Consider the following 27,644-nt stretch of genomic DNA (forward strand, 5'->3'; position numbering starts at 1 on the left):
GATATTGATCTAACAATCACCAGCTCAGTTGAAAATGCTATATAGGCGAGATTAACTAGCCGGACGGATTTTCTGATAAACTTGAGAGAAAGGCGATTTTCGCAAAAACTCCCCCACACCTCAAAAGAAGAAAAAATATTCACTGAATATTTTTTCTTGCTGGGAAACTTCCAGGATTTTAGTTGGGCGCCAAATGTTACCGCTCCTCGAGGACGTGTGTACCGAGACCCAGAGGGGGAGTCGATCTAAACCTCAGGCTGCTGGGCCAGCCAACGGCAGCCAACGAGGCGTGCACAAAAGGCCTCTTTTGTGTCCTCGTGTCCCAGGGTCGTTGAGGAGGTAATGGGGAGGTCTTCGGATTTATTTAGCGAGCTAGAATATGGGGATTAGTTTTTAAACCTTATATTACTTACTCCGAGGCACGAAAAGGGAATGCTGCGTCCAGCAGTAGCGGCGTGGGGTAGCCGGCAACCGGAGAGGGCATAGGTGCCGGTCTCGTAGCGGCGTGCACCGCCCCAGGCTAGGGGCTAGCAGGCGATCAGCGAGGTTGAAGGTGGTGGTTTGGTAGCGGCGGCGGCGGCGAGGGGCTAGCAGACGGCCGGCGAGGCCGAAGGTGTTGGATCCGTAGAGGCGGGCACCGCAATGGCGACGAGGGGCTGGTAGGCGACCGGCGGGGTCGACGGTGTCGGTTCCGTAGCGGCGTCCACCGCGGCGGCGGCAAGGAGTTGGTGAAAGACCTCACGATAGTGGCGAACTTGGCTTGATCTACTCCGGCGGCCGGAATGGGGACCCGTGCAGTGGTCTTTGGGGCCAGACGGTACTTCCGGCACGGTGAAATACCCGCAGGCTTTCAGGCGGGGACGTCTACGGTGACAGAGAGCTTCGTAGGCCGCATGCAACGTGGCCAAATGTTACCGCTCCTCGAGGACGTGTGCAGGGATAGGGTGCGACTCAAAACTCTTTGCGTGCCGCACACTCTGCTACGAGACAGCACAACAAACTAGAAGGAGACGAGTACGCGCAATCGGTTGTGTGTTGCTCGCTTAGTGTGCCGCGCGCTGGAGCTCTCCTGTCTCTGACGCTCTGTCGTATGCACTCTCTCGGTGCTTGTCTCCGTGCTTTGCACTTGGCTTGATACTACGCATGATTGGAAAACTTTCGAATCAAACGACCCATCACTTGTCAACCCTTGACAAGCTTAACAACTTTGCCGAAAACACAAACTCTTCAATTAATTTATCAATTGATTTTTTTCTGTTTGGAGACAAGCGCAGTCCCTAGCACCGTGCATTACTCCCCGCGCCGTAGAGCTAGTGCTGCGATTGTCTCTCGCACAATTACGAAAGCTCTCACTCGTACGTCTCTTGTCTCTCGGCAAAACGGGAGACGAGCACTTGCGATTGTGTGAAGCACACGCTTTTTTCGCACCGCACGGTGCATGCCGCCAATCCCTGGACGTGTGTACCGAGACCCAGAGGGGGAGTCGATCTAAACCTCAGGCTGCTGGGCCAGCCAACGGCAGCCAACGAGGCGTGCACAAAAGGCCTCTTTTGTGTCCTCGAGTCCCAGGGTCGTTGAGGAGGTAATGGGGAGGTCTTCGGATTTATTTAGCGAGCTAGAATATGGGGATTAGTTTTTAAACCTTATATTACTTACTCCGAGGCACGAAAAGGGAATGCTGCGTCCAGCAGTAGCGGCGTGGGGTAGCCGGCAACCGGAGAGGGTATAGGTGCCGGTCTCGTAGCGGCGTTTCCGCCCGCGGAAAATCAGGAAGATAGAGCCGTCGCACAGAGGTCCAATTTTGAGAAAAGCTGGCAGAAACTCAATTTTTGAACATTTCTTATATGGGATACCGTATATTGAGCATTCATCCATAATACCAGGAGCACTAATTGGCATTTAAAAGAATTGGAAATATTGATTTTGTATCTTGTTACAGCACTGACTAGCTGCTGATGGAAAAAGTGCTGAATTTTTGATAAAGAACACAAACAAGTTCAACCACTACAAAAGTCTATTGATATAAGTAATACAATTGCTTTCAAAAGTTTTTCGTAAGTTCTTGTGTATATCAGACATCTGTAATGAATCAAGAGATCAAAATAGCGCTTTTGGCTTCAAAATTTACATTACATGTCATTAGTACGAGAAATTCTTACAGTTCGACTTCAAACTGTCTTACAAATCGCTCCCCTCTACTCCCCGCGGGGATATTCCGTTCAAATCGGCACCAACATTTCAAAAGGGCGTAACTGCTTTTTGAAATAGTGCCTTCTCTCAAAGCTGTGGATCGTATGTTCAATCTTTTGGACAATCTATAAGCACTAAAAGAAAGCTAAAATCCCCCTCTTTCTGATAGTGGGGATGGATTTCATGGGAAATATGAAATACGATCCACAGCTTCAAAAAAGGCACTGTTTTGAAATGCAGTTACGCCCTTTTGAAATGTAGGTGCCGAAATGCTCGTTTATGTATGCAGAATCGGTTAATGAAAAATGCAACTGCAAAGAGCTGCCAAAACAATAGCGCCATGATGATATGTGTATAGTAAAACTGTATGAAAAACATCAATTTTGATCGGATTTTGGTCGAATAAACCGACAAAAAATGAAAACGCCTTTAAAATGAAATTGAGCACTAAATCATGTTCCAATACATTTATATAGGCTAAAACTAGCAAACTACTATGATTTGGCAATTTTTGCCAGATATTTTCAAATCTGGACCACTGTGCGTCGCAAGCCTAGTTTTAGCGTCAAAGCCAAAATGTCCACGAAACTGGTTCCTCCAGGGCACATTCCGGTGGCCACGGTTTGGCCAGGGAGGTCACTGATCATTTTCATGGTTACCAAGATGATGGATATGAAAAATCATGAAGATAGAGCCGTCGCATGCCTAGTTTTGGTGTCATGGTCAAAATGTCCTCGAAACAGGTTCCTCCAGGGCACATTCCATTGGCCACGGGTTGGCCAGGGATGTTACTGGTCATTTTCATGGTTATTAAAATAATGGATATGGAAAATCATGAAGATAAAGCCGTCGCATACCTTGTTTTGGTGTCATGGTCAAAATGTCCTCGTAACAGGTTCCTCCAGGGCACATTCCAGTGGCCACGGGTTAGCCAGGTCACTGGTCATTTTCATGGTTACTAAGATGATGTTGTTGGGCGGTAGGGTTTGGTTGATTTTGTGAAGAATTTATTGAGTAATTACAAAATACCTGATGGAAAAAGTTACATTAGAATGTGTTTATAACTGGATTATTTTGGTCCTTACTGTAGTCTTACTACTGCTCAACAGAAGTTGTTAACACTTGGTGTTGATAACACCCGATTACGGTCCACTATTCGCAGTTTTTACTGTATGATCTATTAATGAGTGCGATAAAGCTAAATATGATGCGGCTGAACATGAAAATAGGACCTCTTACCCTAAACTGCCTTAATCGAATTCAGACGGAACTCAATAGCCTACTACTGATGATATATATCATGGAATTCATGCTGTAGGTTTATGAACGATCAATTAGTTAATGGAAAGTATTTCATTCATAGTCTTACCATTCTTAGGTTCAAATTAACAGATAAAGGTCTAATTCAACGGCATATGCCTTCTAATTATCGTGTCCAGCTAATCCAAGGGACACTTTTTTCAACTATGCTGTAATATGTGGCGTATGATTAGCACAATATTTACACATTATTGCATTAATTTTCCCATTACCTGGACTACATTAACAACACTAGATAAGTGCAAAAATATTCAAGCTATCGTAGTCCAAATTCATTTAAGATCTTCAACTTAAATTCATAGGTTTTTATCACAAGCTGACACAGTCATTACCGAGCGAACGTAATTTCTTCGATCTATTGTCATTTAGACACATTGTAGGTACGGTGTGTACTTCTCTGCTTGCGATCGATCCTTTCCGTAGGTACTGGGTGTGGCAAATCATCCGTAGGTGGAGTGGGGCATATGGTGTCTGACGGGCGCTGATGTAGCGTACCCAACACTCCCCCCCGAATGCGGTCATTGAAGTCTGCATTGATTCTAACGCCTACATCAAGCACGGCGAGCTTCACTGCGGGTCGTTCATAAATTCCTTGCGAAGTCTGAACGGTGGCACTCCTTACTTGATTATCTGGTCCTTGTTTGACGCCAATAACGCGGCCTTTCGGCCAGGTATTCCGTGGAAGTTTTGGGTCTACGATGATAACCAGATCGTTGACTCTAATCGGTTCCACATCTGTGAACCATTTCGTGCGTCGGGTAATATACGGCAAGTAATCTCGTAGCCATTGCCTCCAAAACTGGTTGGCCAGGCTCTGCGAAACTTTCCAAGAATTTTTCAACAATTCTGAACTGTCGCTGAAAGGCACCCACGGTCGCAAACCATTGCTGGAACCCAGTAAAAAATGGTTTGGGGTTAATACTGGCGACTGGTCGTCGTCCAACGGTAGATTGGTCATCGTGCGTGAATTGATCACATTCTCGACCTCCGTCAACATGTTTTCCAGAACTTCATGTGACATCGTCCTGCTCGGTTTTAGTTTAGCAAGGTTCTGCTTCACGATACGCACGAGGCGCTCCCATGCGCCGCCCATATGCGGCGAAGCCGGTGGGATGAATTTCCAGGACGTATGAGAAGTTGTAAACTCAGTTTCGAACCTCACTCGGTCCAGATTCTCCATAGCTTCCTCTAATTCTTTGCTAGCGCCTTGAAAATTTGTCCCGTGATCACTATAAATAACTGCCGGAACACCTCTCCTGGCCATGACGTTCCTGAGGGCCATTATACATGAATCGGTAGTCATAGAGTGAACCATTTGCAAGTGAACGGCTCGAGTGGTGAGGCAGGTGGCCAGAAGCACCCATCGCTTTTCTAGACGACGTCCCAGAATGATCACATAGGGACCGAAGTAGTCCACTCCCATGTACGTGAACGGACGAGCGTAAGCAGCTAATCGAGGTAAGGGTAAGTCCCCCATGGCTGGCGGTTCTGGCCGCGCAGAGTCGTTCTTGCACTGCTGGCAGTCTCGCTGGACCTTGTTATATGTAGCCTTCAGTTGGGGAATACTAAACTTTTGTCGCAGTTCGTTGATGGTGACATTATGGTTTTGGTGATGGTATTTCCTGTGATAATGGGACACAACTAGACTAGTGACGTGATGAGCCTTCGGAAGGGGAATGGGGTTGACAGTCTCCTGATTGATGAACCGACACTCTCCGGTTCTACCACGTACGCGTAGCAGATCATCTTTATCGAGGAACGGACAAAGGTTGTGTATTGAGCTGCTCTTTGGAATGACAAGCTTGGAGTTTTCTGACATTCTCCTGTCTAACAAAACTGCTACTTCATCGGCGAAGACACTCCGTTGAGCAAGTCGATAGAAATAGTTTTCAGCTTCAGCCAGCTCCGATGACGTCAAAGGCCCAAAGCTCCTCTCCTGTTCGGAAATCCTTGTATTTTTGACAAAACGGAACACGTAGGCCATACGGCGTAGCAGTTCGGTCCATTTGGAGAATCTATGAGGATCGATGATTGCTTCAGATGACATAAGATGCACAAGCAGATGAGGACGTAATTCTTCTACAGTTGTTCCAGAAGTTTGATGCTTGACGGGCCATTCTGCTTCCGGTTTGCTTAAAAAATCCGGCCCGTTCAGCCACCGGCTGGATCCACTCATGTCTGGAACTCGTTTCCATTTGGTTCCTTCATCTGCGACGTTTTGTTTCGTTTGTATCCATTGCCACTCTCTAACATCAGATGTTTCCAATATTTCGCTTACACGAAACGCGACGAATTGGCTGTATCGCCGATGGTCAGATTGAATCCAACTGATAACGTCCGTTGAATCAGTCCAAAAGAAACGCCGGTTTACCTTGATAGTGAGAGATTGCTGTATGGTGTTCGCTAATCTTACTCCGATGACGCTGGCCTGAAGCTCTGAGCGTGGGATCGATAGGAACTTGATCGGTGCAACACGAGTTTTCGATCCCACTAACGCTGTTTCGATTGTTTGTCTCTCCTGAAATCGAAGATAAGCCACTGCTGCAAATCCCGTCTCGCTAGCGTCAACAAAAACGTGCAACTGTACTTCGTTTGAGCTTTCGATCGATGTAGTGGTCCTGAAGCATCGCGGTATTTCTACCTTCGCCACCTCTGGAAGAACGTTGAGCCACTCCATCCACATTCCGAACTGCTTTTCTTCGATTAACTCATCCCACCCGACAGAAGTACGCCAGATTTCTTGCAGTACTCCTTTCAGGTACATCAAAAAATGACCGATAAGCCCCAAGGGGTCAAAGATCATCATCAGGGTTCGTAGAACTTCGCGTTTCGTGGGCCTTCGTTGTCCAGACATCAGTTCCGGGTCATACCGTGGTGAAATCTTGAAGAAGAAACAATCGGTGGCCGTATTCCACCACATGCCCAATACTTTTTCGGTTATCACACCATCTTCCAGGTTAAGGCTTTTCTCCTTCGTTAGTGGCTCTTCTAGCGCTTGCAAAACTTGCGGACAATTCGAGATCCAGTTTCTCATCTCGAAGCCGGCTTCAGCATGGATCTTCTTGACGTTTCTTGCCACGTCAATCGCTTCTTGTTCAGTTTCAGTACTCATAAGCATATCGTCAACGTAATGTTGGTCAACGATAGCATGGACAACCGCAGGATGCTCCTTGGCGAACCGCTGAGCGTTGGTGTTTTTCACATATTGCGCAATGGTTGGGGCACATGACACTCCAAATGGCAACACCAACATCGTGTACACACTAGGGTTTTCATCGTCTTCGCAGTCTTTCCAGAAAAAGCACAATCGAACATCCTGTTTCAATAGAATCTGCAGATACATCTCCCGAATGTCCCCGCAAACAGCAATTCGGAATTGTCGAAACTGTACGAGAACGGTGAGGAGGGACGTCAAGAGGTCCGGACCCTTGAGTAACAGCGAGTTGAGAGAAACGCCGTACGCAGCGGCAGCTGCATCCCACACCAGTCTTACCTTCCCCGGTTTATTGGGATTCGTTACTGGAAAAACAGGCAAATACCACTCCAAAGCCTTCCGTGTATTTAGTTCTGCCTCCGTTAACTTGCGCACGTATCCCTTATTCACATAATCAGTCATTTTCAATTGTATTGTTTCCGAAAACGTTTTGTCGCGTTTCATTCGTCGATCCAAACACTGCCATCTTCTGAAAGCCATCCCTGTGCTGTTTGGAAAGCGAACATCATCGTACTTCCAGAGCAACCCCGATTCATACCGGTCTTCCTTCCGGTTAGTTTGCTTTTCCAGAATCTCCATTGCTCGATCGTCCTCCGTAGACCGTAGGATCTTGCTGGGCTTCGCGATCCCGAGGCTGTCCAAAGCGAAGTATTCCTTCATGGCAGTGTGAAGATCGGCGTCCGAGACTCTGTTGCATTCGCATACTTCAATAGCATGCACGTTCACGTAGCTGATGTCTTGCTGTGTTCGCGAACAACTTCCATAGACGATCCATCCTAACCGAGTCTTGACCGCTATCGGTTCTCGGGGCTTTCCTTCACGTCCTTGCATTGCATGTCCCAATGTAGCATTGTCCAGGCCAATCAGGATTCGGGGACACACATTCGTGTATGATTCGATCGGCAATCCTTTCAAGTGCTTGAAACGTTGCAGCAGTTCGTCGAGCACTAAGGTCTGAGGTCGCAGTTGCAGATTTTGTATCGTGTGGACTTTGGTCATCCTATATGGCTGATCCGGTTTTCCCGTCGATGATATTCCCACATCAACAATTTGCGATTCAGCTTCCACTCTCTTGGTTCCTCCCGTCCACTTCAAGCACAACGATGTTCGAGGTCCTTTTACTCCTAGTTCCTCTGCTAAACTGTCCTCCAGTAGCGTTAGTTCTGAGCCATCGTCAATGAACGCGTATGTCTGAATAACATTCGATGGACCATGCAGCTGCACCGGAACAATACGGAATAAAACTTCACTGGTTTGAACCTGATGAACGTTGCAGCTTCCGGTGGTACTCGGCGATGCTCGGTCTGATTGCACCTTTTCTGTATCTTGCAACTTATTATGCAGTAGCGGATGATGCAAAAACGTACAGCCGTTGACTTCGCAAGGTTTCTGTTGCCTACAGGATCCATTGTGCCTTCGTAAGCATTTACGGCACAGTTTTGCGTCGCGAACAACGGCCCACTTCGCATCCAGGCTCAATTCTCCAAATCGTTTGCATTTGACGATTGACGGGCATCTACCTTTGCACACGACGCAATCCTGTACAGTTACTGAAGATAGTCCTTGTATTGTGGGTTCGCTTCGCATTTCTCCTGAGTGTTCAGTTTCAGCGTGAATATTCACAAATCCATCTTTCGTCCCACGGCCTCTGCTTCCGCCAACCGAAGTCTGCATTACCGCGCTAGCATCCTCAGCAATCGAATACAGCCATCCACTGAAATCCAATAGATTGGGTGATGGGATATTTCTGGAATGCTTCGCCCAATCCAACTTCAGTCCAGGAGGTAGACGATCCACCAGTTCAAATTTCAAGGAGGCGTTATATACGAAATCCTCGATTCCGCATGCTTCAATTGTGGCCACCAGATTTTCGACTGTTAGTGCGAAGTTTACCACTGTATCGAGCCGCTCGACTTGCGGTGACGGCAATGACCGGACTTTCCGGATTGCCGATTGCACGATGGCTTCCGGTCTCCCATACAACATCTTCAAGGTGGAAATTACACTGTTAACGTTGGAAGGATGTAGCAGTCGGCATCGCACTGCTTCAAGAGCTTTTCCCCTCAGGCATTTTCGGAGTCTAAGCATATTCTCCTCATTGGAAAACCCACACATCTGCGTAGAGGAGTTATACATGGAGAAAAATAACGGCCAATCCTCTGGATTTCCATAGAACTCCGGTAATTCTTTGGATACGGCTTGGCGGGCTGCCAACTGACTTCGGTTGAGTATGCAAACGTTGTCTTCCACGTCTCGAAGATTGGATTCCTGGTGTCTGGGTGCTGGGTCTAATTGAGGCACTTGATAGCCCCCAGTGACTGGCTGAAATTGTTATATTGGGGCCGATGGGTGTCCTCGTCGCGTGTATTGAACTACAGGAACTGGACCTGCACGTTGAGTTGTAGACTGATTATCAAGGGGCTGACGAAACTGGACTGCTGTACCAGGTTGACGGTACCGGTGAAGGAATTCTACGTTCGATGATGGATGACGAAACGTAGTTTGCGGTATCTGCGTCGAAGGTTGGTAAAACATACTTTGCGATACGGGAACCGATTCTCGGAGTAAATCGTTGTTTCGACTCTGCTGACGAGGTGTCGATCGCTGATTGGGATTGAACTGTGGTAGCGTCGAACGTGGTTCGACGAATTCTGCATACACAGGTCGTTCATTCAGACCAGGTCGTTGATCTTGTACTTCGGGTCCGTCTCCTACGACTAAACCGGAATCCTCACCACATTTGCTGGTGTTTACCAACCATCCTTGGATCTTGGACATTTCCATCGATCTTACATCCTCTTCGCTAACCACAGTTTCGCAGTCATCTTCCTCTTCGTCTAGTATTCTGTATTTTTCTTCCAAAAACCGTTGCTCCAATTGCTTCTGCTCTTCCAGCATCTGTAGCCGTAAGGCGACTTTTCGTTGATTGCTGCGATTGCTGCTTGCCTTACCGATAGACTTCCGCAAGTTCTCCGGCCTTAGGGGTGGGTCTACAGGAACAGTTTTCAGTAGATCGGTACCACGCTGCTCGATCTCGGGAATACCACACGCTGGACAAACCCAACTTTGATCCGCAATTCCTCCAGTTACTTCCACACATGAGAAGTGATACCACAAATCACAAGTATCGCACTGTACCATACTGCTCGTATCTCGTTCATTACACATTTCACAGTGACTGAACTGTGTTATTCGAACGCGAAGATTAGGATTCTGTATATATCCGTATTTACAGACCGGACTGGATTATTCGTAACAGTATAACTAGCTCCTTCCTTACGCTTGGTCCCTAACTGTTGGCCCTTCGTAATATGATTATCATCATCTGTTACCTGGGGAGGAGGAGGGGAAGACACTCCTGTTACCACTGCTGCGTTGCCCTGGGCACTCGCCACCGACCGCGCCGGCTCATTCGCTTCGCGTCCTGCGTTGTTCACGATGGCCAGGTTGCTGAATTCGGTGACCACAGCGTCGTTGGATAAAGAAATCCCATGGTCCTCGGGTGCGCTACGACTGGCGCCAGCTGAGAAGAGGCGATTCACTGCTCCTACGTCGGAGCTTAATCCGGATCCAGTCGGAGAGGCCTTTCTCGACATACCGTACAGTATTTTGTAAGATGTTGGGCGGTAGGGTTTGGTTGATTTTGTGAAGAATTTATTGAGTAATTACAAAATACCTGATGGAAAAAGTTACATTAGAATGTGTTTATAACTGGATTATTTTGGTCCTTACTGTAGTCTTACTACCGCTCAACAGAAGTTGTTAACACTTGGTGTTGATAACACCCGATTACGGTCCACTATTCGCAGTTTTTACTGTATGATCTATTAATGAGTGTGATAAAGCTAAATATGATGCGGCTGAACATGAAAATAGGACCTCTTACCCTAAACTGCCTTAATCGAATTCAGACGGAACTCAATAGCCTACTACTGATGATATATATCATGGAATTCATGCTGTAGGTTTATGAACGATCAATTAGTTAATGGAAAGTATTTCATTCATAGTCTTACCATTCTTAGGTTCAAATTAACAGATAAAGGTCTAATTCAACGGCATATGCCTTCTAATTATCGTGTCCAGCTAATCCAAGGGACACTTTTTTCAACTATGCTGTAATATGTGGCGTATGATTAGCACAATATTTACACATTATTGCATTAATTTTCCCATTACCTGGACTACATTAACAACACTAGATAAGTGCAAAAATATTCAAGCTATCGTAGTCCAAATTCATTTAAGATCTTCAACTTAAATTCATAGGTTTTTATCACAAGCTGACACAGTCATTACCGAGCGAACGTAATTTCTTCGATCTATTGTCATTTAGACACATTGTAGGTACGGTGTGTACTTCTCTGCTTGCGATCGATCCTTTCCGTAGGTACTGGGTGTGGCAAATCATCCGTAGGTGGAGTGGGGCATATGGTGTCTGACGGGCGCTGATGTAGCGTACCCAACAGATGTACATGAAAAAACATGGAGATAGAGCCGTCGCATGCCTAGTTTTGGTGCCATAACTGAAATGTCCACGAAACAGGTTCCCGCGAGGGCCATTCCGACACCCGGGACAGGACCAGATCGTGTTGACCGGTTCCACATGTCCACTACCAGACGCGCATTATCCAGTTGGACATTTTTGCCGAAGACACCAACATTGTATCTAGTAAAGCATATAAACCTCAATTGAAAATGTTTGCCGTGTACTGAGTACACGACGCGACCGCTCGTGTAACGGTCTGGTTCAAAAAAAAAAGTTACAGCCGGTGTACTGAGTACACATTTAAAAAGTGAGGTTAGAATTACGTATTTTTCGAGTACTTTCCGTGCATTTTTTAATTTTTTTCTGCCTTACTAACAAGAAGAAGAGTGGATCTTGGAATAGGACCAACACCCGGTTCAATTTGGTGCGAATTTCGATTATTTTTTTGCATTTTTCTGAGACGCGTGTACTCAGTACACGCAAGCGACTGATGGTGGGTTAAACATATTTTTGGTATGCCACAAAAGTTCAGCCTATTGGACGCAGTGGCTTAATTTCCCCAACAAGGGAGGAAAAAAAAATCAAAAATGTAAAATTGATGATCAAATTAGGGAATATTTAAAATCAGAATTATATGTTGAAAGAGATTTAATTGATATTCGGCAAAAAGCATCGGAAAAGATAAAAATAGTTCAATCAAAGAATAAAAAAAAATAGCGATAAGAAATGTAAAATAAACAACACTTTCAATGTTGGTGAATTGATTTATATTCCAAACAGACCAGAGGTTGGTGTGTCTCGTAAGCTTCAAAAACAATTCAAAGGCCATTACCAAATTAAGAAAATTTTTCCTAATAATAGATTTGTTGTAGCAGATATTGATGGATTTCAATTAAATCAAGTTCCGTTCAGTTCGGTTTTTGATCCGTGTAATTTAAAACGTTGGACGCCCAATGATTTGTAACAATATGCTTCGGGTTGAAGTCTCATCAGGATGGCCGAGTTGTAGTAGCGTGAACATCTAGTATGTTGTTCATATCCGTTTCCGTTGTAGTAGGCTTAGGGAATAGACAGTTAGGAACACTGTTAGTCAATAAATTCATTCTGTTTCCAACCATCAACCAGACGACTTCTACACTATCGACAGCCACCCCAGGATGTATACGGTCGGCTATGCTATGCTATGCTATACTGTGGACCATTTTTTGGGAGGAAGTTATTGACGAACCGCTTTCAATTCAAACAATATGGTGTAAGTTTGAGATACTTTTGATATCCCAATACTATATACAATAGAGTTAATAAACTATAGAGGACGAATGTCGCTGCATCCCGGGTATCTATCTGTCAAACTGCATACTTTTTCGCTTTGACACTTATATACCCCCCTATCTTCGCCAGCAAGAGATGTTTCGGCGGCGACGCCAGCGACATTCTCCCTCTATAGTTAATTACCTCTATTCTATATACAAACAATATCATACACATGGAAACAAGATTTATATTTTTGGTCAATGTGAATTCTGAGTGAACGTAGGACACATACTTTGTTAATAGCAATTAATCGAACTAAACATGTAGTGATCTGCAGATCTTGCCCCTCGTAACACTTGGTGCACCTGTTTCCTTTGCTTACTCCTCGTTTCTCACATAGCCATTTTCTAAAAGCGCTTCTTAAACAATTCGATTGAGCTTTTTATTCTAAAAATAAATTGTTTCCATTACACAGTATATACACATACATATATTGGTTTAGAGACAAAACATCGAAAGACAAAACGTCGAATGCCAAATGGTTGAATGCCAAAACGTCGAAAGGGACAAAACTTCAAAAACGAGTGATCGGCCAAAGTTCATCTTCATTGCGGCCATCACCGCCGTTTTCTCTGTGGCCACTTTGGCTGGTTACCACGGCCACCGCTGCTCTGCGCTGCTTCTTGTGGTGGGCCACTACAAACTTCGCCACCGCCAGGTCACCTTTCTCGGCGCTTTCCTCGGCGGTCAACCCCGACGCTGCACTTCGAGTCGGCCCAGCCGATGTTCGCTGCTGCTGCCGCCGCTTTTCCCTGCGGCCACAGCCCGTTGTTGTCGATTCTCGCTGTGGGTGACGTCGTCCCTCTTGATGGCCAACGCCGCCCTTCCCTGCAACCAACGCCGCGGTTCCCTGCGGTCACCGTCACTCCACACAGCTCGTCACCGCGGTTGACGCCGCTCCTCGCTGCAACCAACGCTACCCTATACCAGTCCGGACGGGTTAGCCACCCTCACATGTAAGTCGTTGAATAAATGTATGTTCGCACCGTATGTTTCCAGTTTTAGGACCTCGCATTCCGAAGACTTCCCCGCGCCGAACGCCCTGAGACCCGGGATCAAAAGAGGTCGTGTTTGCCCACTCCAATCGCCTGCCGCGGCTTAGACCAGCAGACGGGAGCTTGTGCCTGTTCCCTTCAGGAACAGGGCGGTCCCGGGGCCCAAAAATTAGAGTCTTATAATGTTTTTATTTTTAGACTACACAAGCCATTAATAGCTTAAACAGGAACTAGTGTGAGAAGCAATATTTATAGTGTCTTAACGATTAGACTTAACTTGATGTCACGTGCAATCTTTGAAAAGGTATATTTTAAAATAATATATGCTGGTCGATACTTGACCATTGGTGGAAACTGGCGGAACCTTCGGCTGAAGGTGGCCTCGATGAGTGGCCTTGATGGATGGCCGATGAAATCGTCTCAATCGGCTGATTGAGACGGACACACTGCTACGTTTGCAGTTTGGCGGAATAATCTCGAACCTTTCGAAATATTGTATCCTTGCGAAACTTCAGGCCGATTGCTCTAATGGTTTGAGAGCGTAAGGTTACTGAAGTGGCTCAGATAAAATATTGTCGAAGAGGTGAAGTAAAACTTCTGAGATGAAAATTCAAAACCTAAGAGCTGGTTACTTGCATTAGAAGTCCTGGCTTTCTTAGAGGATTGAAATCCACCTTGGTAGAGGAGTCACTTCCCGAGGATGAGTTCTTTCACAGTGAAACGCACTATTTCGACTGACAAAAGATCATGTATTTCGTTGGTTCAAGTAGTGCTTATATACTAATTCTAAACCTAAAGGAATCACACATCGACACCTTATCATGCTTTCTTTCTGAATCACGTGATCAGCCTACGACTGCGTGGTGCAGTAGGGTCCTAACCTTATCAGTTGTTAGGTTGCGTATTCTCTTTTGGTTCGTTTATACAGGGCGACAGTCTACTGTGATGATTCATTGATTAAACTTGATAAGCTATTAGTGCATGGAAAGAGGCAGATAACTACGTCTATTTAATGTGTCGAAATCTATGATTTATGTAGAAATGCTAACTCTTCGCAATGGTTGCGAACATTCACCCCCCGCGCTTAAATCTAAAGCGTTATTGGATTGTGGGACATTAGACTCAAAGGGAAGTGGGGCCAACTTGGATACTGGTCGGCGATACAGACCAGCGGCAGTCTGGACATCAGCAACACGAATAGTGCAGTCAGCACCTGGATACACTGTCACAATTTTGCCTAATTTCCACGACTGGGGCGGCGTATTTTCTTCCTTTAACAAAACTACAACTCCTGGAGTAATGTTTTTTGAATGTTTGGTCCATTTTTGACGAGTTTGCAATGTGTTCAAATATTCATTTGACCAGCGTTTCCAAAAGTGGTCCCGTAATTTCTGTAGATGTTGCCAACGGGTCAACCGATTTTCTGGGACATCTTCCAAGGTAGGTTCAGGAATAGCAGTTAATTGACGACCTATGAGGAAATGCGCTGGTGTAATCACCTCGAGTTCAGTAGGATCAGTGGAGTGGGAAAAGAGAGGGCGTGAATTGAGGATAGCCTCAATCTGGGTCAACACAGTGTAGTATTCTTCGAATGTTAGGGAAGCATTGCGTAATATTTTCTTCAAGTGTGTTTTTGTGCTCTTCACTCCGGCTTCCCATAGTCCACCAAAGTTTGGAGCGCGAGGTGGAATGAATCTCCATATTATCTCCCGTGGTTGACAGAAATCATTCAACTTTCCTTGCATTTGATCCTTTTGAAACAACAGATATAAATCGTGTAGTTCAGTTCTAGCACCGGCGAAATTAGTTCCATTGTCTGAATGTATTTCTTCGACAAGACCGCGTCGGGCCACAAATCGATGGAGTGCTGCTATGAATGCTGCTGCAGTCAGATCCGATACGACTTCGAAATGTATTGCCTTTGTAGACAAACAGATGAATAGCGAGATATAGGCCTTGACCGGTACTGATTTTCTTCCTCCTCGACGAATAAAAATCGGCCCTGCAAAATCAACTCCTGTTCTGGAAAATGGAGCGGAAGGAACCACTCTGGCTTCGGGCAAGTTACCCATTGGTGGTTGAAGCAGTTTTGGGTTGGATCGGAAACAAATAATACAGGATCTCGTTACCTTACGTACTGTGTTTCTGGCGTTGAGGAGCCAAAACCGTTGTCTAATGAGGGATATTAAGCCGGACGGACCAACGTGTAAATTCTCCTCATGTAATGCTCTCACAAGGGACTCCGTTATAGGATTTTTGTTTGGAAGAATTAGTTGGTGTTTAGCATTGTATGATAATCGTGAATTTTGCAACCGACCTCCAACACGCAGAAGATCGTTATCTATGATGGGACAAAGGTTTGCAAGTCGACGAGTAGGTTGACCAGATTTCAGGGAATGGATATCTTCAAATAGTTCGGTTTGTTGGATATATCTGACGATGACTTCCAATGATTGTCTCATCTCAGGAATGGTGAGAAATTTTGAAATATTTCTTAGGGACCTAGGCAATTTAGTGTTCCTTATAAATCGCAAAATATATCCGACAATTCTTTGGAGTCGTCGGAAGGAACTAAATTTGGTCATAAATGGAAGAGTCTCGAGTCGAACGACAGGCGTAACAATCACAGTGGGCTTCCATTCTGGTAACTCGCAATCTGGAATAGGTTCAGGTTCTTCATTCTGGATCACATGGTTGCGGAGGAATGATGGTCCATTCCACCACAAATAGTTCACGGCAAGCTGTTGTGGTAGTTGGCCGCGGGATACCACATCAGCTGGATTCTCATCTGTTCGTACATACCTCCATTGGGCGTTTTGTGTCTGATTGTTAATCTCCATGATACGGTTGCGAACGAATAATTCTAGTTGAATGGGAGACTTTCTTAGCCACCCAAGGAAGATTTGGCTATCAGAATAATATGTGATTTGGTTGAAATTCATCTTGAGGGCAGGAACAACCTTTGAGGCTAATCGAGATAGCAATAGCGCAGCACAGAGCTCCATTCTTGGCATGGTTAGACCATTTATTGACGCTATTTTGGATTTACTGCATATCAACGTAGTTTTCACGATTTCATTTGATACTGCACGAATATAAATACACGCACCGTATGCCAGGTTGGACGCGTCGGCGAACCCATGAATTTCGTAATGAATAGCTGCATGTAGTGCCATATATCTTGGAATTCTGATTTGTTGGATTTGATGAAGTGAATCACGAAATATTTGCCATTCCGTAAGTAAATCACCTTCAAGTATATCGTCCCAATCTAACTTGCTTAACCATACCTGCTGCATTATAGCCTTGGCGTTCACTATTACGGGAGACACCAAACCAAAGGGATCGAAAAGCCTTGCAATTTCGGAAAGAACACGACGTTTGGTCGGAGGTTCTTGGTTTGATGAAAAACAATCAGGAACAAAGAGGAAAATGTCCTTTTTTGGATCCCATAGTAATCCTAGCGTTTTTATGGATTCGTTTATATCAGCATCTTCAAAGGTAAGGAATTTTTCTCTTTCCCCTTCTGGAACTGTTTCAATGATGGCTTCGTCGTTAGCACACCATTTGTGTATGGGAAAACCTCCGGAATGCAAAAGATGGGTCAGCTCCAATCGGGATTGAATAGCATCTTCGACGGTATCGGCACCAGAAAGGACATCATCAACGTAGAAATCCTCTTCCACAATTTTCGCCGCTACGGGATAGCGTTTTGTTTCATCGATGGCCAATTGCTTCAAAGTTCGCGTGGCTAGAAATGGTGCACTGGATGTCCCGTAGGTGACGGTTGTCATTTCTAGAACTTCCAGCGGATCGGTTGGTTCTTTTCGCCAGAAAATTCGTTGCAAGGATGTCTGGCTTGGGTCGATGCGGATTTGGCGATACATTTTGGAAATGTCTGCAGTAAAGGCATAGCGATGCCTACGAAATCTTAAAAGAATTGAAAAGAGGTCATCTTGGACTGTTGGACCAATCATCAATGTCTCGTTGAGGGAAACACCCGAGGATTTCGCTGAGGCATCAAACACAACTCTAAGCTTTGTTGTGGAACTTGATGGTTTGAGGACTGCGTGATGTGGTAGATAATAAGTTATCTTTCCTGGAGTGTCGTCAAGCTCATTCACTCGCTGGCAATGACCAAGTTGTTTGTATTCATCAATAAATTTGCCGTATAACTCCTTCATCTCGTATTTTTTCTTAAGTCTCTGTTCTAGCATAAAAAATCGACGGAGAGCAAGGGATCGATTGCTCTTTAGGTTAGATGCTGTGTCCTTCAAAGGTAGCTGGACGATGTAGCGACCGTTGATATCACGAGTAGTTGTTGAACAGTATTTGGATTCGCATTGCTGCTCTTCGTTAGATAGCAATGGAGATGATCCGACGGATTCCAGAAACCAAAACTTTTCCATGGTTTTATTCAGTGGTTCAAGAATGACAGCATGGCACTGTTGTCGGTTGTAGATTAAATCCACGTTTTCGTCGTCCATAGCTCCAGCGACAACCCATCCTAGACGAGTTTCTTGAAGTATAGGAAGATCGTTGGAAATCTTCAGCTGATTTGGCATCAGTAGTTGGAAAAATAGCTTGATTCCTATCAAGAGATCTATTTCCCCTGGAATGTGGAACGTTGGATCTGCAAGTGGTAATCCGGGAGGAATTGACCAGAATTGCGTGTTGATTTTTCGAGATGGCATCACACCTGTGATCCGATCTGTAACGAGGCACTCTATTTGTGCATGATAATCGGAATGTATGGAACGTATTTCAGTTTTGGCCATATTGTTGAGAGTTGTCTTTTTTCCATTGGCCCCAATAATCTCAACCTTGGCAGGAATGTGTGGAAGCTTTAGCATTTGCAGAAGTCTTGCCGATATCAAGTGAGCCTGCGATCCACAATCCAAAAATGCTCGGCATGGATGAAATTTGCCATTACTATCCAGAATATTAACAACAGCCGTCATCAAAAGGCTATTATCAAGAGGAGCCTTACTTATTGAACAAGATGTTGTAATAGGTTTTTCTTCAGGAACTTTTGGGATTTGTCCAAGCTCTTGTTTGAATGGCACAGGTTTCGTATTCACAAAGGATGTTTTCTCAACATGTAAAAGTGTGTTATGTTGACCTTGGCATTTCTGGCAGGTTCTGGATGAACTACAGGAACTGACTGGATGACCTTTTTGTAGACAATTGTAGCACATTCGCAGCTCTCGAACCTTTGCTTGGCGTTGAGGAATGGACATGGCACGGAAAACCTCACATTTGAAATTGGAATGCATACCAGAACATATATCACAAATTGTCTCGGAACTTCTGGTAATAGCACATGATTTGGCTTGTGCGTTCTTCATTTGGTTGGCAGCATTCTTTACAGGGATATATGGCTTCATGATTGATGGAATTTTCGATGAACCTTCACAGCGTTCGAGGATGGCACACCGTTTCTTTAGAAATTCAATGGTGTCTTCGTAGGATGGAATTTCCTTATGCGGGATGGATGCTTCCCATTCTTTCCTGGTATCCTTATCTAATGCTCCAGACACAAGATTAACTACAAATCTCTCTCCGACTCCATCCAACTCGTTGTCGATAAGTGCTAACCCATCGACGTGCCGAGTCACTTCATCGATGAGTTCTCGTAGCTCTTTTTGATTTTCCCGGTTCAGACGACGGAGACTTAATAAACCTTGGATATGGATATCAACGATTACCCGTTTGTTCTCGAAACGGTCTTCGAGAATTTCCCAAGCGTGGGCGTAATTGTTGTTATTGAGAGTGCGTGCGTCGATAATGCCAGCAGCTGCTCCTACTAGAGAGCGTTCGAGATGGTACAGCTTGATGCAATCTGAGTCGGTGGAGGATCGCATCACATCCGAAAACATGGTTTTAAAGCGAGGCCAATTTTCTGGTTTGCCATCGAAAGTTGGAATTGGAGCCTTTAATGGCTGCTGCTGAACAATGATGCGAGGGCTTTCGTTGGTTTGCACTTGCGGTTGGACCACGGAACGGTCACGGCTTGCCTGTATTGCTCGTTCCAGCAACACATAGGTTTCATTGAATTGTGTTTCGAACACCAGGTATACTTGATCTTGCTCATCAATTCTCTCGGGAGGGCACACTGCCACCACATGATGATGGATGTTCAAGAACTCTTTGTAATGATTTTCCAGATTGTGGGAAAACATTTTCAATTGCGCGGAGTCATATTGAGCATTTGTCGCGTTAGCCTCCTCAATCGCTTTACGAATGCGCGTTATTTTGGCCTTGACTTGGCCACGTAGATGAACTGAGGTTTTCATATCCGACATCTTCTGTGCGGTATTTACTTCTTTCACTGGAGTATGTTCAATCGGCATTGGTAAAACACTTTTTTTACTTCAGATTTTAATGTACTTAATGTAGAAAGTTTGTTCCGATCGTTAGGTTATAGTTCTTGCACTTTGTAATGGGTCACTTTTACTGTTTTCTGGGGACACGTCTTTCCCTAATATTGTTCATTTGCTACAGCTTTGTAGCTGGACACAGAGATTACCACGAAATTTCTTTGATTTCCTTTCACTGATAATGTACTTCTTTACGACGATGCTTTCCTTTCTTGGGTGTTATCACGGTTTAGAGGTTTGATGGTACAATCGGCTGATTGTCACCAACTTGTTTCCGGAAGCAACGGTCTGGGAACGGAGTGGACCGATCATCCACCTACAATTGTGGATTTATGTCCTAACTATAGATGTAGCTGTGCAGAGGAATCCTTGTATTCCTCCTGGAATGTGGTTGGACTGGACTAACCCCTGTGGCTAGCAGCAACCTTTAGCGGATGGGTGTCTCCGCTCACACGGTTGTGGATCAGATATCCGGCTCGAAGGACCAAAAAATGGTCGATACTTGACCATTGGTGGAAACTGGCGGAACCTTCGGCTGAAGGTGGCCTCGATGAGTGGCCTTGATGGATGGCCGATGAAATCGTCTCAATCGGCTGATTGAGACGGACACACTGCTACGTTTGCAGTTTGGCGGAATAATCTCGAACCTTTCGAAATATTGTATCCTTGCGAAACTTCAGGCCGATTGCTCTAATGGTTTGAGAGCGTAAGGTTACTGAAGTGGCTCAGATAAAATATTGTCGAAGAGGTGAAGTAAAACTTCTGAGATGAAAATTCAAAACCTAAGAGCTGGTTACTTGCATTAGAAGTCCTGGCTTTCTTAGAGGATTGAAATCCACCTTGGTAGAGGAGTCACTTCCCGAGGATGAGTTCTTTCACAGTGAAACGCACTATTTCGACTGACAAAAGATCATGTATTTCGTTGGTTCAAGTAGTGCTTATATACTAATTCTAAACCTAAAGGAATCACACATCGACACCTTATCATGCTTTCTTTCTGAATCACGTGATCAGCCTACGACTGCGTGGTGCAGTAGGGTCCTAACCTTATCAGTTGTTAGGTTGCGTATTCTCTTTTGGTTCGTTTATACAGGGCGACAGTCTACTGTGATGATTCATTGATTAAACTTGATAAGCTATTAGTGCATGGAAAGAGGCAGATAACTACGTCTATTTAATGTGTCGAAATCTATGATTTATGTAGAAATGCTAACTCTTCGCAATGGTTGCGAACATATGCTATGCCACTTGTCATTTTTGCGACATAGATACAGAAGACTTGGAACATTTGTTATGCTGTTGTCCGGCAATTGCTATTAAAAGAATTAGGTTCTTCGACAAGGGGCTAATAGAACCCCTTGATGTCCAAAGAACAAACTCCAATACGGTGGTACAGTTTATCTAAGCTGTGTCACCATGTTGGGATCAAACGCCAACAAGGAATAAAAAACTTAAAAAAATGCCACCTTTGGATGGCTGATGGAAACTATAAGGCATCCTATCGAGATGAAATTTTTGCAGTTGATATTGGTCGAATATAAATCTACCCAACCATGCTGTTGAAGCTATACGTATTGCATATATAAAGCGCATATATTGACAAACCTTGCTCTACATTAACCATTAAAGTTGAAATAAAGTGGCAAGTGGCGCCACTATTGCTGACTTACGATTATACTGGTATAATCGTAACTCAACAATAGTTGCGCCACTTCCCACTTCAATTCAACTTTATTGGTTTATATAGACAGAGTAATGCATATCAATATATGTACGTTATTTATGCAATACGTACAGCTTAAAGAGCGTGGTTACTTGGGTAGGTTTGTTTTAGTCCAATCGTAATAAACATGCGGGGATTTGATGCCAAAGAAGCAAAATAGAACAAACCATTCTAGAGATGGCGTGACAGTTTTTTATTATGACATTTTGACAATATTTATCTTTTTCTCTTTGGCTGTATATCGGTTCCTGAGGAATTATAGTTTTATGAAACGAAAAGTCCATAAACTAGATGTGGACCTGAAACATAATCGCTCAAGAGAGTTCAGTTCAGTACATTTTTCCTTGTCCGCAATTGTAAAGAAATGTTGCATGGGAAACTTTTGATTTGAAGTTTTTTTACAACTCCTGACAAAATGCGGCAAAAAAAGCTACGCATGCTCTTTTTAATCAAATCCTTTCCTGAATTTTACACGCATCGGGATAGACTAAGAAATGCTTTGCGTTTACCTTACCTATCATTATAAGTTTCAATAACAAATTTTACCAGTTATTCACTCTATTTCTATTCATTTTAAATCAAAGTAGGCGCAAATCAAAGTAGGCTGTGTTTTCTTGGTATATTACTATTAATCATTTATTTTTAGCATAATTGTTTTTTTTGCTTGCCTTGCGCCACAAATCCTTAATAGCAACAAAAGGAACAGTCGCAAGAATTTCAACCAAAATTCCTTTTAATTCAATCGGAAAATGTTGTTCGGGATCCCTCGGTGGTTTTTTTTTTTTGGGAACACGTTAAATGAAAGCTAGAAGTTCATATTTTCGTAAACCGGCGGATTTGGCGATGCCTATTTTTTTGTGATAAACCTTCACCATATACACTCCGTGTGTTTTTTTTCCGAAGGATTCGTTACTTCCAAATTTTCTTCATCAACTGTCTCGATTATATCTCTCATGGAGAATGATATACACGGTGTTCAATAAGTTCGGATACACCATATAGCTTGAATTAATTTCACATCTGTAATTCAGAATTTCAAATTAAATGTAAAATTTAAAGGTCATATACCACTGATCAAATACAGCGTATGGTTTTGAATAAGGTTTTTTTTCTATTTTTTTATAAGCCTTAGATGTATCTAATCACCAAAAATCGATTGAGGGTTTCAGCAAAATTTTGTTGAATTTTGCCGAGCTGAAGGTTTCAGCAAAAAAATTGCTGAAATTCAGCAAAATTTTGCTAATTTGTTCAGTAAACTCTGCTAATCATCAGTATCGTTTTGCTGAAATTCAGCAAACGTTGCTGAAAGCACATCAAAAAAAAATCGCTGGACCCTTCAGCTCGGCAAGATTTAGCAAAATATTGCTGAAAGCGTTTGTTGTGTAAGGTTTGTTAGCTCCGGCACGCTAGAATAATTTTCGAAAAGTTGCTCATGCTACAGCAGTCTAAAACGTTGAATTTTGAGATTACACCTCACTAAACACCTCACTATATAATATAGTTTATAATTACTATATTAACACTCCCACTGCCATGCTATAAATCACTTACACCAACCGCCATGCCTCAAAACAGTGGGAACGGTATTTTTCAACTGCTAATATCTCAGCCGTTTTTTAACCGATTTGCAAAATTTTTGATGCTATGAATTTTCCCAGCCTTCTAGATGAATATAAAATTTTCAAACTATGGATTTGACCAAAGTTCTGTTTTTGAGTACTCAAAAACTCGGAGCAAGTACCTTAAAAATGCTGTTTTCCTGGAGCCATTCCGAATGAAAATTAGTTTCCACGCTTATTTTAATGTTGAATTGCCCATATTAATAAAGCAAAATTATTGCAAAGAAATATATGGAGATACTCATTATTTAAGACTATAAAATCTTCACAAAATTACGTATAATACAGAAAATTTGTATATTCGATTTGAACTTTGTATTCATCGCGACAACCCTTGTGTTTTATTGCTTGAAACCAGTCAAGTGCACATGGGAAATCTTTTTCCAAACGATTGTGAAAAGTATAAATCTCAGAAACTACAAAAGTTTCATAAAATCACGTATAATACAGCAAATTTTTATTTTCAGTTATTATTATTATTATTGGGTCTTTATTATGGGGATTTTCAGCCCATCACGTTCATCGCGACAATCCCCATGTTATATTGCTTGAAAACAATCACGTGTACATAAGAATACATTTACAGATAAATAAGGACAAGTGTTAATCATAAAAACTACAAAATCTTCACAGAATTACGTATAATACAGAAAATTTGTATATTCGGTTTGAACTTTACATTCATTGCGACAACCCCTGTGTTTTATTGCTTGAAAACAATCACGTGTACATGAGAAAACTTTTTCAGAACGATTGTGAAAAGTGTGTATTTTATTAACTACAACATTTTCACAAAATCACGTATAATACAGGAAATTTGTCTTTTCTGTTTGAACTTCACGTCCATCGCGACAACCCTTGTATTTATTGCTTGAAAACAATCACGTTTGCATGAGAAAGCTTTTTCCAAACGATTTTGAAAAGTGTGAATCTTAGAAACTACAAAAGTTTCATAAAATCACGTATAATACAGGAAATTTTTATTCTCAGTTTGAACTTTACGTTCATCGCGACAATCAATCCTTGTGTTTTATTGCTTGAAACCAATCACGCGCACATAGCAAAACTTTTTCAAAGCATTTGTGAGAAGTGTGAATCATCAAAACTACAAAATCTTCACAAAATTACTTATAATACAGAAATGTTGTATATTCGGTTCGAACTTTACATTCATCGTGACAATCCTTGTGTTATATTGTTTCAAAACAATCACGTGTATATAAGAATAAATTTACAGATCATTGGAAACATGGATTCCTACAATTTTTTTCTTCTAGGCATTCCTACAGAAATTGTTTCAAGAATTGATGAGAAAACTTTCCTGGAATTTCCTAAGTAATTCCTCGGACCTGGGATCAAATCCCACTAACGAAAAAAACACACAAAATGTGAGTTATTCCTTCGGAAGGGAAATAAAAAGTGGGTCCCAAGATGAACTAGCCAAGGGCTAAAAATCTCGTTAATAAAGAAAATAATTCCTCATGGGATAGCTTACGAGATTCCTCATTGGATTTCTTCAGAAATTCATCCTGAGATTATTTCTTCTGTGTTTATTTCAGGAACAACTCCAGGAACAATTTAAAAAATTCCTCCAAGAATTCTCCAGGAACTCTTTTAGGAATTTCTTTAGGACTTTCAGGAATTCCTCCAGGAATTAATCTAGTACTTTCTCCAGGAACTTTTTATGGATTCCCTTAGGAATGCCTCTTGGAATTGCTTCCAGGATTCATCCTGGGATTTATACAGGAACGCCTGCAGGGATTCCTTCAGGAACTGCTACAGGGATTCATCCAAAAGTTCATCCACTCTTTCTAGAATTACTTCAGGATTTCTCCAAGAATTCCATCTATGATTTATTCAGGAACTTATCATGGGAATCCTCCACGAATTTGTTCAGGAATTCCTCTAAGAATTCTTCCAGTGATTTCTCTGGGGATTATTGCAGGGATTTCTCTAAAAACTCCTCCAAAGAATCCTTCTGAAATGCCTCTAATTTTTGTATCATATTTCTCTAGGAATTCCTTCAGAAATGCTTCCAGGAATTCTTCTAGAGATTCCTCCAGGAGTTTCTCCAGAGATTCCTCAGGATATCCCTACAGGCTTTCCTCTAGGGTATCTTCCAGAAACTCCTCCAGGAATTTCTCCACGGCTTCACTCGGGAATTCCTTCTGTGATTCTTTCTGGAACAACTTATTATAAAAATTCCCCCAGTAACTCTTCTTAGGATTCCTTCAGGAATTTCTCCTGGTATTCTTTAAGGAACTCCTCCAGGTATAAATTCAGTACTTCCTTCAGAAACTGTTTAGGGATTCCCTTGGGAATTCCTTGGGATTCTTAAGGAATTCCTCTAGGGTTTTCTTCAGGAACTGCTATATGGATTAATCCAAGAATTCCATCAGGAGTTTCCCTAGGAATTGCTTCAGGATTTTTTCCAGGAATTCTTCAAGGGATTCCTCCAAGAGTTTTTCCAGATACTCCTTCAGGAATTCCTCCAAAGATATCTCCAGGAATTTATTCAAGGGTTCCTCCAAGAATTCCACTACGAATTCTCCTCGTCATTCTTCCAGGAATTTATTCAGGGATTTTCCAGGGATTCCAACTTGGATTCATGGAGAAAATTTTCCAGGATTCTTTTCAGCCCCAGGAATCCCTCCTGATATTCCTCCAGGAATTCATGCAGGCATTCCTCAAATATAGGAAATTTCTTCAGGGATTCCTCCAGAAAATTCACCAGGAATTGATCTAGAAACTCCTCCATAAATTCTGTCATAAATTCATCCAAGAATTTCTCTAGGAAATCCTTCAGGGATCCCTTCAAAAATTCTTCAAGGATTATCTCTAGGAAGACCTTTGAAATTTTTCCAGGAATTCCTTCAGGAATTCTTCCAGATTTTCCTCCAGCAATTGCTGCAGCGATTCCTTCAGGAATTCTGCAAAGAGAATTCATCCAGAAACTTCTTCGGTGATTCCTGCACGAATTTCTCCAAGGATTCCTCCAGGGATTTTTCAAAAATTCTATTGAGAATTTCTTCATGAATTCCTCCAGAAATTCCTCTAGAAATTCTTCCAGGAACTTTTCAAGATTTTTACAAATTTTTACAAAAAAATCTCCCAGAGTTCCTTTAGAGATTCCTTCAGAAATTCATTCAATAATTGTTTCAATGATTCCTCTAGGAGATTCCTCCAGGTAATCTTCCAAATATTCCTCCAGAAATTCTTACAGAAATATTTCCAGGAATTCCTCTAGGATTTAGTCCAGGAATTGCTCCAGGAGCTCCTGCAGGAAAATCTCCAGGAAATGCCCCAGGAATTTCTTCAGGAATTGATACAAAAATTTCTCCTGGACATTCTTCAGAAATTATGTCAGCAATTTCTCCAGGAATTTCTCCTGAAAATCCTTCAGTAATTTCTTCAAAAATTCTTTCAGGAAATTCTCCAGGAACACCTTAAGGATTTTTTACGAATTCCTTCAGGCATTTCAACAGGAATTACTCCAAATATTGTTTCAAGAATTGTTTCAATGATTCCTCCTGGGATTTCTCCATGAATTTCTCCAGGGCGTTTCTCAAGAATTCCTCCAGGAAATCCTTCGAAGATTCCTCCAAGAAATACTTCATAGATTCATCCAGGAAATCGTTCAGAAATTCCTCTAAGAATCTTCTAGGGATTTTTTCAGAAATCCTTCCAGGATTTTTTCCAGGGATACTTTCAAGAATTCCTCTAGAAATTCCTCTAGGAGTTGCTTCAGGAATTCCTCCTGGGATTTCTCACAAATTTCTCTAAGGATTCCACTAGGCATTAGTTCAGTAATTCCTTCGAAAATTTCTCCAGGAATCCTTTCAGAAATTCCTCTAGAAAATCCTTCAGGAATTTCTCAAGGGATTTTTTCAGAAAAATAAATTTTCCAGATTTCCTTTAGAGATATCATCAAAAAATCATCCAGTAATTCTTTCAAGAATTTCTCTAGAGATTCATCCAGGAATTCCTTCAAGGATTCCTCCAACACTTCTCACAGGAATACTTCTAGGAATTCCTCCAGGCATTCCTTCAGGATTTTATCAAGGAATTTCTCCAAGAACTCCTCCAAAAATAACTCCAGGAATTTCTTCAGGAATTCTTCCAGGAAAAGCTCCTAGACATCTTGCAGATTTCAGATTTTTCCAGAGGTTCTTCCAGGAAATCCTTCTAAGATTGATGCAGGAAATCCTCCAGAAATTCCTCCAGGATTCTTCCAGGAAACCCTTCTGAAATTTCTCAAGGGATTTTTCTAGAAATTTCTCCTAAAATTTCTTCCAGAATTCCTCTGGATATTTCACCAGGAGTTGCTCCAATAGTTCCATCAGGTATTTATCCAGGAATTGTTACTGGGTCTCATCCAAGAATTCTTCAGGGGGTTACGC

At 42.8% G+C, this 27,644-nt stretch overlaps 2 protein-coding genes across 21 annotated transcripts in view; one reads left to right on the forward strand and one right to left on the reverse strand.

Moving 5' to 3' along the window:
- LOC134292213 (uncharacterized) overlaps positions 1 to 14,101 on the reverse strand; it is a 36,819-nt gene extending 22,718 nt beyond the window's left edge. For all 3 annotated transcript variants that reach the window (XM_062861187.1, XM_062861186.1, XM_062861185.1), the window contains exon 1: positions 1 to 14,101. This exon is cut by the window's left edge. In XM_062861187.1, the coding sequence (XP_062717171.1) occupies positions 3,872 to 8,860 (4,989 nt within the window). In that variant the 5' untranslated portion in view covers positions 8,861 to 14,101 and the 3' untranslated portion in view covers positions 1 to 3,871.
- The window catches only part of LOC109405099 (unconventional myosin-XVIIIa), a 1,227,991-nt gene that overhangs the window by 531,234 nt on the left and 669,113 nt on the right, over positions 1 to 27,644 (forward strand). The gene's annotated exons all lie outside the window — the stretch shown is intronic.

The sequence above is a fragment of the Aedes albopictus genome, chromosome 3, assembly GCF_035046485.1.
Source record: "Aedes albopictus strain Foshan chromosome 3, AalbF5, whole genome shotgun sequence".
NCBI lineage: Eukaryota > Metazoa > Arthropoda > Insecta > Diptera > Culicidae > Aedes > Aedes albopictus.